Consider the following 14,659-nt stretch of genomic DNA (forward strand, 5'->3'; position numbering starts at 1 on the left):
GTAAGTATGTATTTATATTTAAGCTTCTGATTCTAGGCTTTTCTCCTTCCACCCACTTCAACCTCTACTACTAAGCATATGACATTATTAAATTTTATTTATTTTAAGTATTTGTTTGTTCTTAAAAAAAAACTGACTTAAAAACATTTTTATCAATTGATATTTGGCTGTTGGTATTTATTTTTAAAAATTATGTCTATTGTAATGGAAAATGTATAGACTTTGTTTGGGTATTATTAGAGTTCATACATAGAATGAAATGATAAGCAAGTCAGAATACATTAACAATATTTTTTTGTTTAAAGTGTTTTTTCTTATAGAGGAATTACATTTTAAATTAAGTATGTTTTTTGACATGAGAAATTACTTTTTTCATTTAAATTTTGTAAATTATAGCTTTAAAAGAGCTTAAAAAGTTCGTAAATGTGCCGTAACTATTTATGTATGTGTTATGTATGTGTTAACAAGTTATGAAATTTTCAATTTTTGTTATTACTTTTAGATAATAATTGTGAAGCTTCTAATATATTTGTTCAATATATTAGAATGAGGATTGGATACACTTCTAGCAAACATATACATAGTAATTGTTTAGTCCATGAACGATCGAGCCTAGGAGTCTTAAAAAAAAATAGGAAATCTTTGTAGGTTCACAGTGGCCTCCGGTAGGTTAGTGGTTAGTGTTCTAGTCTGGTAGACCGGAGGTGGTGGGTTCGATTCCCACCTGAGGCACTGGTTAAGGAGCTCACAACAGGCCCGATAGAGGCCTAGGTGTATTTCTTCGGATTTGATGTATATACATCCTCCTTTCAAACTAACTAACTTGTAGGTTCACAAAAAATTGGGAACTTATGAAGTATAAAGTATTTAAAACAAAGCATAATGAAGTAGAAAATGAGCATTTGTCGAGATTAAATCTATAAAGAAAAAATTAAAAATATGCAGAGAGCAGTTTTTTAATTTTTTCTTTATAGATTTAATCGAGATTTAAAAAGCATTATGTCAATAAAATTTCTTTTTTTGGAAACGCACTTTCCTGAAAATTTTGCTACAGAATCAGATAAACATGGCGAAAGGATCCACCAAGTCATATTACAAATACGAAGACGATACAAAGGAAAATGGTCAGAAGTAATGCTTTGGGGGTCTATTTGCCGTGATACATCAATGTAATAAGTTTATAGATCCAGATTCAGTCAACAAATTTTGCAAATCTTCAACATTTTTTTTTAATACATTAATAGGAACATATTGAGTCATCTAAAATGGGCAACAATAATTTGATAACGACTTAACGATTTGAGAATTATTGCTCTAAAGTTGAAATTTATACAAAATATAGATGTTTCTTGGATGCATCCATCGGTATCAAATATTTATTTGATTTAACTACAAATTTTTATTTTTGTGGACTAAATTCGTTCCACTTTTAAAGTCGATTAATCTAATAATCGGGTTTTGTTGATTATGATTTTTTTTAATTTTCTATAAAATTAACCTTTGGACTGTCCATTTTTAAAGAAAATTCAATGATATTTGATTAACGATTTCTTTGGACCAAGGACGAAGGCTTACTGAATATTGTTTGAATCCAATGCAATTGAACAATTCTTATATGTGGCTGTCTCAAGAAGAATGAGAACAAGTATATGATTCAAATATTTAATTCCCCCCTCCCCTAGCCATGTATATTGATTCTCAACATATGAATTATCCTTCTGAATATTTGAAGTATAAGAAAAGTAAATCAACGTATATTTTTATTTTAACTATAGAAAATTCTAAGTATTAAGAAACTAATAAAAATAAATAACCTACAATGTCTTCAACAGCATAAATGTTGCTCATAGAATATAGTTTATCACCAGATACTATAAAGCTATTAAATCTATTGTTTAGTAAATCCACTTGTTGACTAATATGTTGGAAAAAACTACACAGACATACAGTTTATTAGCACCATTAACCGTTGACTGTTAAATGAATTACGAAAGTAGGGATAAAATCGGGAAACTTACTCCACACGGGTTTAACATGATGTTTATGATGCACTCGTCTGTCGTCCGTCCGTCCATTGTATGCTACAACACACATGTGTATTTCTATTAAATTTAATAAAATTAATCACATGAGCAAAGTATCAAACAAAGACAAAGTTGGATTTAATTAGTAAAATTAAATCTCACAACTTTTTTTCTTTCGCCCGGTTTTTGTTCACTTCTATTCCACAATTTATTACATTTAAGACAAGAGGAAACAAAAACAGAAGAATAAAAAAAATTTACACGCACTCATTTGTTGTTGTTGTTATTTAAACGAGTACGAGCGTAAATGAAATACATTCACAAACATGCATTAACACACTGTTAAACGGAAAAGGAAACAAAAGAAACAGATTCGCACACAACATATGAGCATAAAGTACATAAAATTCTATTACTTAAATTATACACATGATAATGATGATGGTGAAGATGATGAGGATGAGAGTGATGATGACAATGCTCATATTGTTTGTTTACTCCCTGCTGTTTTTCAAACTCTGGTCGGGTACCATAATAGAAAGAGTTTTTGTACATATTACTATTGTGTGTAGCTAGCTGGTTAATGCAACAATATTGTTCCTGCTCCAGCATCAGCAATAGCTACAACTAATATGTACTTACTTGTACTACCACTAGTTTAATCGAATTTATTCCCACACATAATATCTTCCAGACATCCGTAGACACACGAAGCGCATAAAGTTAAGTAATCTGATTAAGATCGAGTATATATGCTATGTATATGTAGTATATATATATATTCTATAGTATAAAAGTACTACTAGGTTTTTTTCTTTACCACCCTACGCTTTTTTTGTAGTTTGTTCTTTTTTTATATTATTTTTCTATTAGTATATGAATCAAGCAGGTGGGTGATTCGAATGGTCGGAATATACTAAAACACAGACTGAAAATTGTCTATGTTGTATTTGTTTGTTGTATTTGTATTGTTTCCACACCACTTATAATGATGTTGCTCCTGTTATTACTACTAAAACTGCTGTGCATGAGTGCTACTGCTGGTTAAATGTAAGAAAAATGAATGTTAAGTAAACAATGACTTCTTGAAAGAATTATTCAGTAGTCAAGTATGGATTAAGGAAATAAGATGAGAATAGATGAAGAAAAAAAAAAAAAAGCAACGTAGTAAAGGAGAAAAAACCATTCAATGTTATGACAACAATAGAAGGACAATTGGACAATAAAGAAATATTAATTATGAAATTTTTAGGATTTAAAAGAAAAATTGTCAAATACTTAGGTGGAGTTATTATGTTGGCTAATCCATAATATATTACGGAATTTGTGTGAGGGTTTTATAGAATATAAAAACGTATAATAAGAGCTGTAGTAAAGGCATGGATTTGTTGATTTTGAACAGAGTTTTCGAATAAGTTTTTATATTTAACTGTTGGAACGCTGTATGAGTATTGCTTCTGGAGTAGTAGCAGATTTTTTTACATTTTTACCATCATATTAGTTTAAAATTCGAATACAAGTAAAACTTTTCAGCTATTTTCTGTAATAGAGTAGATATTATTTTTAATAACACTGGCCAGCAAAAAAAGATTTTTAGGGCTCCTTTCAATGTTAATGACTAAATCCAGATGTGGTAACAAAACAAAATTTTGTTAGAAATTTAAAGTAAAATTTTATAATGTGGACAATATTGACAAAATCAACAACAACAACTGAAACAAGTAAAATTGACTATAAGGATATCTGAATCAATAAACATATTACTTTCCAGTTGTTTTTCTATTCATTGATGTTTCACTACAAATAGACCAACAAAAATTTTCAAGATTTATTTTTGAACATTTTCCCTTGTACCATCTTCCTATTTGTAATATGACTTGGTGGATCCTTTCGCCATGTTCATCTGATTCTGTACCAAAAGTTTCAGGGAAAAGTGCGACTCCAAGAATAAAAATCTTGATATGCAGAGAGCTGTACTGGAATTTATTTTATAGTTTTCAGCTTTTTGCACCCCAAAAAATAATGACAAACGTCTAAAAATGCTATCTATGGTAATTTTTTAATTACCATATTTATTGAAATATTTCAAATTCGTATTAATGACGATTCGTATTAACTTAAATGTGAGTTTCTGTCTTCATTAGATAGTGTAAATCGTATTTGAAGAATAGTTATAAATGGAAAACCCTTCTGACGGCAGTTTCATACTTTAAACAATTGTGTTAAGTAAATTTTAAAATTTTGAAAAAATCTCCATGTGACTTATGGACAATAAAGCGAATAAAACTGTAAAGAAATTAGGTTGATATCTCTCACAGATTAGCAATACCTGCGATTTGAATTTCGATGATTTTGAAAAAAATTGTAATGTTTTAAATTAAATTTAATTCCTTACTGTTATATAAAATCTTAAAGTTCCACTTAATAGGAAACATACATCTAAAGTTTTAGTAATATCGAATAAAGTAAATCCATAAACTGTGAAGGCCAGTTATGCAATATTGGAAAAATTTCTTGAAACTATAGTGAAATATTATCTTGTTTTCAACCGATTTCAATGAAATTTAGTAAAAATATATAATGAAGAAATTAACCCTTAAACGTAAATATAGTTTTTAATTATATAAAATGTCCGTAATATATTAGGTAAATATTCAATGGCATTTTGCGAGAAAATTGTGGGCGATAGAGAAAAACAGTTCAAACAGAATCTGGTTTCAGCAGCTAAAAATACATAAAAAACAGTTATATTGGTGTCAAACCTTCATTTTATTGGCCTGTGTTATTATACAAATTTTATAAAAACAAAATGGAAAATTTCATAATTTTTCAAGTTTTTGAACTTATAACTGACAGATGGATCTATCTACGGTCTTAAAAATTTGCAGTTTTATACTTTCAAATAGTAAGTACGATACTATTAAAAGTTTTTTAAAAAAGTATTACTTAAAATAAAACAATACATTTCATAAACATAGACATTGAGTTTTCGAGTATAACTTTAATGACAGATCCAAGGGATCCATCAAAAATAGCGCTATATAATCTTAAAGTAGTCCATCTTAGGTATTTAAAATTATAGGATTAGCTTTACCCTTTTTATTGAATAAACTTTTTATTTTTCATACAAATATTTTGAGAATTCTTACAAATATTTTAATTATGCAAATAAGTGTATGTATGAAATTATCTTAAATATTCAAATTCAACACAAAAGGTCGGCAAAGTTGTGCCAATGAAAAAAAAAACCATTCATGAATAAATTTAGAATTTAAGACTTTGTTAGAAATGTGGTAATGAAATATTTATAAGAACAAAAACACAAAAGTAGGTAAATATTTAAATATAAAATAGTTGTATACAAAAGCATAGGCTAACATTAAAGAAAAATATATAAAAATAAATTAATTAACGATGGGCGAGCGATAAGTAAGTTTAAATATAAATTTAAATAAAAGAAGTTGCAAGAAAAAAGGTAAAGTGAAAATAATTAGATAATAATGTTAATTGGACAGAAAGTAATGGACTAGATAGCCCGCTGTGAACATATAAATAGTTAAAAATATTTTCAGGAAAAGTACAGAATTCAATCAAAGCTTACAACAGAAGCTTAAATCCGACTTAAGGAAAAACATACAAGTTTCATTGAAAAAATTAAAAAAGGAAAATCTTAACAAAATGTTTAAAATCTCAGCAATTTTATTAGTTTTGGTGGTAGGACAAGTGTGCAGCATACCCTTAATACCCTTAATAGACGATGAAGACGATACTGTAGTAGTTGAAGCTAATACCCTAGAAAATGAAGTTGAGCATTCAAAGGATGTTATAGATTTGAGTTTTTATGGCTCAGCACTATTTGGGGAGCCCGATGATCAACATACAGCTCGCATGGTGGCCAATTATACACCAGAAGAGTATAATGTTAATCCTGAAGAATTGGGTACCTATCTGGAGGGTGATATATTGATACCCAAACAAATGGTGATCATGAAAAATGGTCTAACATCACAAAGTTCACGCTGGCCAAAGGGTATTGTACCCTATGAAATTCGTGGTAACTTTAATGATCGTGATATGTCCATAATTGAAAATGCCATCAATGAATACCATCGACGCACTTGTATACGTTTTGTACCACGCAGCAATGAACAGGATTATGTTTCCATTGTTAGTGGCAATTCGGGCTGTTGGTCTTCGGTTGGACGTGTTGGTGGTAAACAAGAAGTGAATTTACAATCTCCTGGTTGTTTAACAAAACCTGGTACTGCCATACATGAACTTATGCATGCTTTGGGTTTCTTGCATGAACAAAATCGTGAAGAACGTGACTCATATGTGTCCATTCAATATGAAAACATCCAACCCAGTGCTGTGTCTAACTTTGATAGAGCTGCTAAGACCATTGCTTTTGGAGTACCCTACGATTATGGCAGTGTTATGCACTATTCAGCCAATGCTTTCTCCACTAATGGGCGTCCTACTATTATTCCTAGGGTAAGTTTTAAGTTTTGTAGTTCAATTAACTATTAGTAATGTTTCTTTTATTTCTAGCAAAATATGGGCAGTACAAAAATGGGCCAACGTGATGGATTCTCTGCATCTGATGTAGAAAAACTTAATAAAATGTATGATTGTGGTGCCCCAGCTCAAACTCCTGCTCCCGCACCGGGTAGTGGTGGTCAAGGTGTGGATAACAGTTTGGTTGGCAGTTTTGTTAGTGGCATTTTAACCGGTTTAGGTTTAGGCGATGAGCATTCGTCTTAAATTTAAAATAGGACTTAAAAAATTAATTGGAATCATGGCAAAATATATAAAATCAAAATCTATTAGATTATTTATTCGGACATGTTAGTTTTTAAGAAAAATTCTTATACCAAAGTATTACAATTACATTTTTAAAAATAAAATATTAATATTTATTTAGAAAGCAAAACACTGTGCATCACATAACTACCTCTTCTGTGCAAACAATTAATTCATTTTAAATCGAGTTTGTAACAAATATCTGGGAAGTGATATAATTTTTCTGAAAGGTTCTTCGGAGTATAACAAGAATCTGGTTTTAAGAATTCCCAAACACCTCCAAAATCTTGAGTTAGAGAAAAAAATCCAGGTTTTCGTACCTTTATGCATTTAAAAGTCAGCAGTAAGGTTGAATATCAACCAATTTAAGGTTCGTTGAATTTAGAAAATAGAAGCTAAGGCCTTTTAATAATATTTTGAAAATTATGTATATTCATGAGTTTTTAAAAATCCGTTAACAATGGACTATGTTATTGCTCTTTTCCTTAATACTAAATTGTTCAAAAATTGTTTTTAATCAAATTGGAAACTTTAGTAAAAAATAAAAAATTATATAAAATATATAATTATAAATCTTAAAATTAGGCTCAACATACACTTTTTAATATGTATAAGTAAAAAAGTAAATGTAGCAATTTATTTAACTTCCTAGACATGCATCATCATGTGGGCACCTTTAATGTAGCAAAGTGACAATACATAAAAACAAATACAATAAAATCATGGAACATTTTATTCATACACATTCACTTCAATAGAAATTATATATGTATGATGTCCTCCAAACTCACATAGAAACAACCACTTGTTATAAAAAGCCAAGCATACAAATGCACACAATCATACTTATGCACATTAACTCATTCACATGAATAGAAGCCCTGCAGTGTAGTATTTAGTATTACTTAAATATAGTCTAGTCTATAGTCTAGTCTATAGTCTAGTCTATAGTCTAGTCTATAGTCTAGTCTATAGTCTAGTCTATAGTCTAGTCTATAGTCTAGTCTATAGTCTAGTCTATAGTCTAGTCTATAGTCTAGTCTATAGTCTAGTCTATAGTCTAGTCTATAGTCTAGTCTATAGTCCTAGTCTATAGTCTAGTCTATAGTCTAGTCTATGTCTAGTCTATAGTCTAGTCTATAGTCTAGTCTATAGTCTAGTCTATAGTCTAGTCTATAGTCTAGTCTATAGTCTAGTCTATAGTCTAGTCTAGTCTAGTCTATAGTCTAGTCTAGTCTATAGTCTAGTCTATAGTCTAGTCTTAGTCTAGTCTATAGTCTAGTCTATAGTCTAGTCTATAGTCTAGTCTATAGTCTAGTCTATAGTCTAGTCTATAGTCTAGTCTATAGTCTAGTCTATAGTCTAGTCTATAGTCTAGTCTATAGTCTAGTCTATAGTCTAGTCTATAGTCTAGTCTATAGTCTAGTCTATAGTCTAGTCTATAGTCTAGTCTATAGTCTAGTCTATAGTCTAGTCTATAGTCTAGTCTATAGTCTAGTCTATAGTCTAGTCTATAGTCTAGTCTATAGTCTAGTCTATAGTCTAGTCTATACTCTAGTCTATAGTCTAGTCTATAGTCTAGTCTATAGTCTAGTCTATAGTCTAGTCTATAGTCTAGTCTATAGTCTAGTCTATAGTCTAGTCTATAGTCTAGTCTATAGTCTAGTCTATAGTCTAGTCTATAGTCTAGTCTATAGTCTAGTCTACAGTCTAGTCTACAGTCTAGTCTACTAGTCTAGTCTATAGTCTAGTCTATAGTCTAGTCTATAGTCTAGTCTATAGTCTAGTCTATAGTCTAGTCTATAGTCTAGTCTATAGTCTAGTCTATAGTCTAGTCTATAGTCTAGTCTATAGTCTAGTCTATAGTCTAGTGTATAGTCTAGTCTATAGTCTAGTCTATAGTCTAGTCTATAGTCTAGTCTATAGTCTAGTCTATAGTCTAGTCTATAGTCTATAGTCTAGTCTATAGTCTAGTCTATAGTCTAGTCTATAGTCTAGTCTATAGTCTAGTCTATAGTCTAGTCTATAGTCTAGTCTATAGTCTAGTCTATAGTCTAGTCTATAGACTAGTTTATAGTGTACTAGTATATAGTCAACCAAAGACATTTAAATAAAAACGGTTACATTGTATTTTTGCAACACTGATGTGGAGGTACACGTACATAAATAATGCGAATGAATAATGTGACATACTGTATAAACAGTAACAAAATCAAGGTGAATCTTATAAAGCCACAAAGACAAAATAAATAAAAAATTACAAACACAAATACTTATGTACGTACAATATCCTTAATTCTACATTTTAACATTTTTTTTTTTAAAATTTATGACTAAGCGATATAATCAAAGGTATTCAAACCAAACCTGAGGTTTTTGAAATAGACCTAGAGTGATCTACTTGCATTCCTATCGGAAAAAATCCTAGTAGTTTTATCTGTCGGTAGTAACTTCTTTCGATTTACTATGTGGTTATGTCAATTGGTATCTGATTAAATGACTGTAAATAACCCTCTGATGGACTATGTATGTTCATATGTATGTCAAACTTTCATAGAATCATAAACATATAGTGCTCTTTGGGATCAATAAATGTTCTGAAATGAGTTTCATATGTATGTTAAATCATACTGTAGGATTTTTATACGGTCTGTAATTCCCTTATAGACCCTATTTTTATTTTCTGTTGTACCAGACAAACCACTAAATACCCTAAGAACCTGTTACAATAAAACCTATAAAGGTACACTTTATTTTCCATTTCCATAGGCACATCCTTAAACATAAGTACTATTAGTCCTAGAGCAGCAATTGTATTAAATAATAAAAGGGTTCGTATTTTTTTTCATTATTTTGTTTATTTACTGTGAAGTGTGCGAGTGTGAGAGCTTTTAAATTGTTTTTGCTATTTTTGTATGAATGTGTTTTTTTGTTTTTGTTATTTACATACCTGTTGCAGTGAAGGCATTGTTTTGAATAAAAATACAATTTCCACACTTTTTTCCACCGATATCGTTAGATTAAAAGACAAAATAAGTTGAGTTGGAGTTTTACTGGTTTTGTTGGTTTATATTTTGCCTCTCCTCTAGTGAGTTTAAAAGTATGTGTGTATGTTGTTGTGTGACTTTTGTGTTTTTGGGTGTGTGTGTCTGTATGTTCGAGAGTCCTAGTATGAGAGAGGAACTTGTCCCTTTAGGATAAAATGAACGTACATCAACAGCAGCTACTCACATTGGGTGTCAATGGGGACTTGTAAAACGTACTATGAACACTCACTCGAACTCTTGTGTTCGTACATATACAGGAACAATACCAAAACAATGAAAAAGAAAAAAACGACAACAACAACAACAATTCGTATAAAACCGGCGTTTTTCAGGAAAAACAACGAACAGTTGTATTTACTACTACATACACAACTAAAGACCGGATTCGTATGATAACGACGACTGATGATGACGACAACGAAAACAACATGCACGATGTAAAAACAGCTGTTTTTTAATATTTAATAATAAATTTATCCATCCATACGTGTGTATTTGTGTTTGTGTGTTATTCGTGTATTCGTTGTGTGCAGACCTTTTTGCAAATGCCGCTCGCTCATCAGCACTTTAGAAATGCTCTCCTTTAGAACACTTCCGCTTCCGTAATGTATACAAAAATGAAGCAGGAAAATAAAACAAAAACCATGTACAGATTTTTCTCAAATATTGTTTGAGTTTGATACGTGAAGTTTTATTTACAACCTCAACATGTTTTATGTTGTTAGTCCTTGTATGTTTATAACTTTTCTTGTGTTTTTTTCGCTCTGCTGTTATCCTGTCGTTGTTTGTTTTGTTGTTCTTTTCTCGGAATTGTTGTTATTGTTATTGTTGTTGACTTTTTTCCTCTGTATTGTATGTAGCAAATGTCTGGTTTAGATTTGCTTTGGTGGTTTCATCATTGAAGGAACATTTATTATTTATTTATGTGAGAGTGTGTGTTTTTTCTCACACAATGTATATTACGTACGTACACGTCTCGTGTCTCAGGCTGTGTCCCTGTAGCACGATGTAGCTGTAGCTGACTATCTGTTCTAGCCTTTGAATGATGCAAATTTTATGCCTTGTTTTGATATCTTTTCCTTGCAATAATTTTGATTTTCGCACATAATACTGTAAGTAGACAGACGGTAAAGAAATTGGAAAAAAGCAAAAAAAAACATAAATTACAAAAAAAAAACAACATAAAAAGAATAACGCTACTTTAAAATCATGAATATATTTTCATTGCAAAAGGTTAATAAATATCAATAAGGTGTGATTTTTATATAAATGCTCAATATCATGGAGCCAATGTGTTTTATTCTTTTCTTATTAAGTACTTGTTATCAAATTTTCAATGATTACAGATTTATGTTTGTTAATGGGGAAATATTTTTTTTGTTGGCTCTTAAGCTTTTCGAAGATATTATAATTTTAAATAAGATAGAATGGTTGGAGGTAATATGTTATTAGTATTGATGTAAGCACTGTTTCCCTTAAGAGAAATGACAGCTTACACTTGGAACTAAATGAACTAAGGGGGAATCTAAAGCCAAAAAATATATGAATTAAGATTTAAATAAGAAGTTAAACGTTTAGGCAGTTAAAGCTAAATTTTTTGTTTTTGCCCACAGTAAACTTACCCCCTTATTCACAAACAACATTTTTATTTTATAAAAGGTTTATAAAACAATATTTCCATACAAAATCTAATTTATAAACTGTTTTGTTCGTGAATAAGAGGGTTAAAATATATGTTTAAATAAATTTTTTTTATTATTTATTTGTTTTTATAGCCTTCATCTTCGTGAGCCGACCCCATAAAGTATACACATTCATGTTCTAGATCCTTATAGATAGCGGAGTCGATTAAGCTATGACAGTTTGTATATTGGTTGAAACCAATTTACTGAAGACCCCAGATATCTTCGAGATCCAAATCTTCAATAATTTTGTCAGACATGCTTTCGAGAAGTTCCCTAATTAAAATCAGCAGAATCGGTTCTTCAATAATGGAGATATGAGCAAAAATCCGAGACAACCTCAGTGTGTGTTGTTCTTACCTATATCAGAGATGGAAAATTGTGTGTAGGAAATTAAGCAGGGAAAATTAAATATGCTATTGGTGTGTAATTTGTAACTCTGGTACCAAGAACCATTTTTTGGAACATTTTCGTTCTTTAACTGGTACTTTTTGAGTTTTCAATAACTTGGTACTTCAACTTCAACTGGTTTAATGCAGATCTATAAAATGCGACTTTCTGGCAATTTTTCATTTTCCAACTGATTTTTTTTGTAATAAGATACGTATTGAACATTTTTTATAAACATACAATAGTGAAGGGTATAAAGGTTTTGGCACAGTCGAATATGGTTAAGGCGCGAACAGTCAAGTAGAGTCGAAGAGACTCCGTTTTGTTTCTTTTATTAAAACAAGTAAGAAATTATAGTCAGGCCAGGCCGACCATATACTACTCTACATCAGTGTTAAAAATAAAATGTGATTTAGTTTTCATAATAAAGCATTTAAGTTGAATTACACCTTTCCTCAAATATACTTAAGTCATTTATTGTTGAATAAAATTGTGAAGGGGGCTTTGTATGGGACTAGAGTCATTAAAATTCATCAGGTCAGACTCTGTCGGGATATGACATAAAAAAAATGATATTTGGTAGTGTTCACAGATTTTAATCCTTTTTGCCCTAGGGCGTTCCGTTTAGCCAGAAAATGGACTTTTATATTTTCATTCAAAAATCGAATTTTGGTGAGAAGTAAAAGTGATCACAGATTTTAATCTTTTTTGCCCAAGGACCTTTCGTTTAGCCAGAAAATGGACTTTTACGTTTTCACTAAAAAACTTAGTTTTTGTGGGAAAAAAAGTGATCACAGATTTTAATCCTTTTTGTCCTAAGGCCTTCCGTTTAGCCAGAAAATGGACTCTTATATTTTCACTAAAAAATCGAATTTTGGTGGGAAACAAAAGTGATCACAGATTTTAATCCCTTTTGCCCTAGGGCCTTCCGTTTAGCCAGAAAATGGACTTTTACGTTTTCACCAAAAAATCGTTATTCGGTGGGATATAAAAGTGATCACAGATTTTAATCCTTTTTGCCCTAGGGCTTTCCGTTTAGCCAGAAAATGGACTTTTACGTTTTCACCAAAAAATCGTTATTTGGTGGGATATAAAGGTGATCACAGATTTTAATCCTTTTTGTCCTTGGGCCTTCCGTTTAGCCAGAAAATGGATTTTTATGTTTTCACTCAAAATCTGAATTTTGGTGAGAAGTAAAAGTCATCACAGATTTTAATCCTTTTTGCCCTAGGGCCTTCCGTTTAGCCAGAAAATGGACATTTATGTTTTCACTCAAAAATTGAATTTTGGTGGGAAACAAAAGTGATCACAGATGTTAATCCTTTTTGCCCTAGGACCTTCCGTTTAGCCAGAAAATGGACTTTTACGTTTTCACCAAAAAATCGTTATTCGGTGGGATATAAAAGTGATCACAGATTTTAATCCTTTTTGTCCTTGGGCCTTCCGTTTAGCCAGAATATGAATTTTTATGTTTTCACTCAAAATCTGAATTTTGGTGAGAAGTAAAAGTCATCACAGATTTTAATCCTTTTTGCCCTAGGGCTTTCCGTTTAGCCAGAAAATGGACTTTTACGTTTTCACCAAAAATCGTTATTCGGTGGGATATAAAAGTGATCACAGATTTTAGTCCTTTTTGTCCTTTTGCCTTCCGTTTAGCTAGAAAATGTACTTTTATGTTTTCACTCAAAAATGGAATTTTGGTGAGTTTCGCTCAAAAATCGAATTTTGGTGGGAAATAAAGGTGATCACAGTTTTTAATTCTTTTTACCCTAGAACCTTTTGTTTAGCCATAAAATGGACTTTTACTCAAAAATGGAATTTTGGTGGGAAACAAAAGTGATCACAGATTTTAATCCTTTTCGCCCTAGGACCTTCCGTTTAGCCAGAAAATTTACTTTTATGTTTTCACTAAAAAATCGGTTTGAAATAAAATTGTGAGTTACAAACTTCAGCACAAACCCCACTAATGTGGTGTAAAGTATAAATATTGCATTTTTGAAAAAGTAAATACCTTTAGCGGAAAATACAATTTTTAACAACAGTTTTATTAAAAAAATGTTTAGCAAGAAATAAAATTTTTGTTAAAAATTAAATGTTTGATAAAAACTTAGATATTTAGTAGACGGAGTAAAATTTGTGATTTTTTGTATGCTTTGAACTTTTTTAAGATAGGCTGGTACGTATCAGGTTTCCTGGTACAATACTCTATTAATTTACTTTAATTTACTTATTAATCAACTTTTGTCTAAATTATAACCAAATATTTTTGGAGCGACGTTAAGCCGGATATTATATCTATCAAGAACACAAACTAGAAAATTCTCAGGAACTACGTCATGCATTCATAAATCACTACATAAGGTTTTCCACCAATATGTTTCATACAAAAGGAGCTCACAATAGGTACGATAACGTTCTATGTTTATTTCTTCAGATCCGATATAATATATGTATATCCTCATAGCCTACCGGTGCACCCGACCCTTAAATAACTCAGTGGTATATCAAAAAATGCAGGGGTTCTCTTATACCTATTCCATTGAATTATAGCCCATAGAATACAAATATACTTTTACTTTAAAACTTTAAAAAATCAAATTTGATGTTTTGTTTTAAAGATGCAAGTGATGCCAAAAGAAATAGAAAATTTATGATTGTAACTTAGACATTCGACCTTCGAATAGATTGAAAACTATTTAACCTATGATTTTAA

General features: G+C 30.6%; 2 protein-coding genes across 3 annotated transcripts in view; one reads left to right on the forward strand and one right to left on the reverse strand.

Moving 5' to 3' along the window:
* LOC119602608 (cytoplasmic polyadenylation element-binding protein) overlaps window positions 1-14,659 on the reverse strand; it is a 69,431-nt gene that overhangs the window by 44,506 nt on the left and 10,266 nt on the right. The window contains exon 2 of one of the 2 annotated variants that reach the window (XM_037954211.1): window positions 9,778-10,984. The exons of the other annotated variant lie outside the window; for it this stretch is intronic. Coding sequence (XP_037810139.1) covers window positions 9,778-9,795 — 18 coding nt within the window. The 5' untranslated portion in view covers window positions 9,796-10,984. The remainder of the gene's footprint in view (window positions 1-9,777; window positions 10,985-14,659) is intronic. 2 annotated transcript variants of the gene reach the window in all.
* LOC119602619 (astacin-like) lies at window positions 5,610-6,947 on the forward strand. Its single transcript, XM_037954233.1, has 2 exons — window positions 5,610-6,518; window positions 6,576-6,947. Exons 1-2 carry the CDS (start codon window positions 5,703-5,705, stop codon window positions 6,786-6,788), a joined length of 1,029 nt encoding a protein of 342 aa, XP_037810161.1. The 5' UTR covers window positions 5,610-5,702; the 3' UTR covers window positions 6,789-6,947.

Source organism: Lucilia sericata, unplaced genomic scaffold (genome assembly GCF_015586225.1).
Source record: "Lucilia sericata isolate MDLA Ls3-8-SP2 unplaced genomic scaffold, ASM1558622v1 Contig000007F_arrow, whole genome shotgun sequence".
In the NCBI taxonomy this organism is placed as follows: Eukaryota; Metazoa; Arthropoda; class Insecta; order Diptera; family Calliphoridae; genus Lucilia; species Lucilia sericata.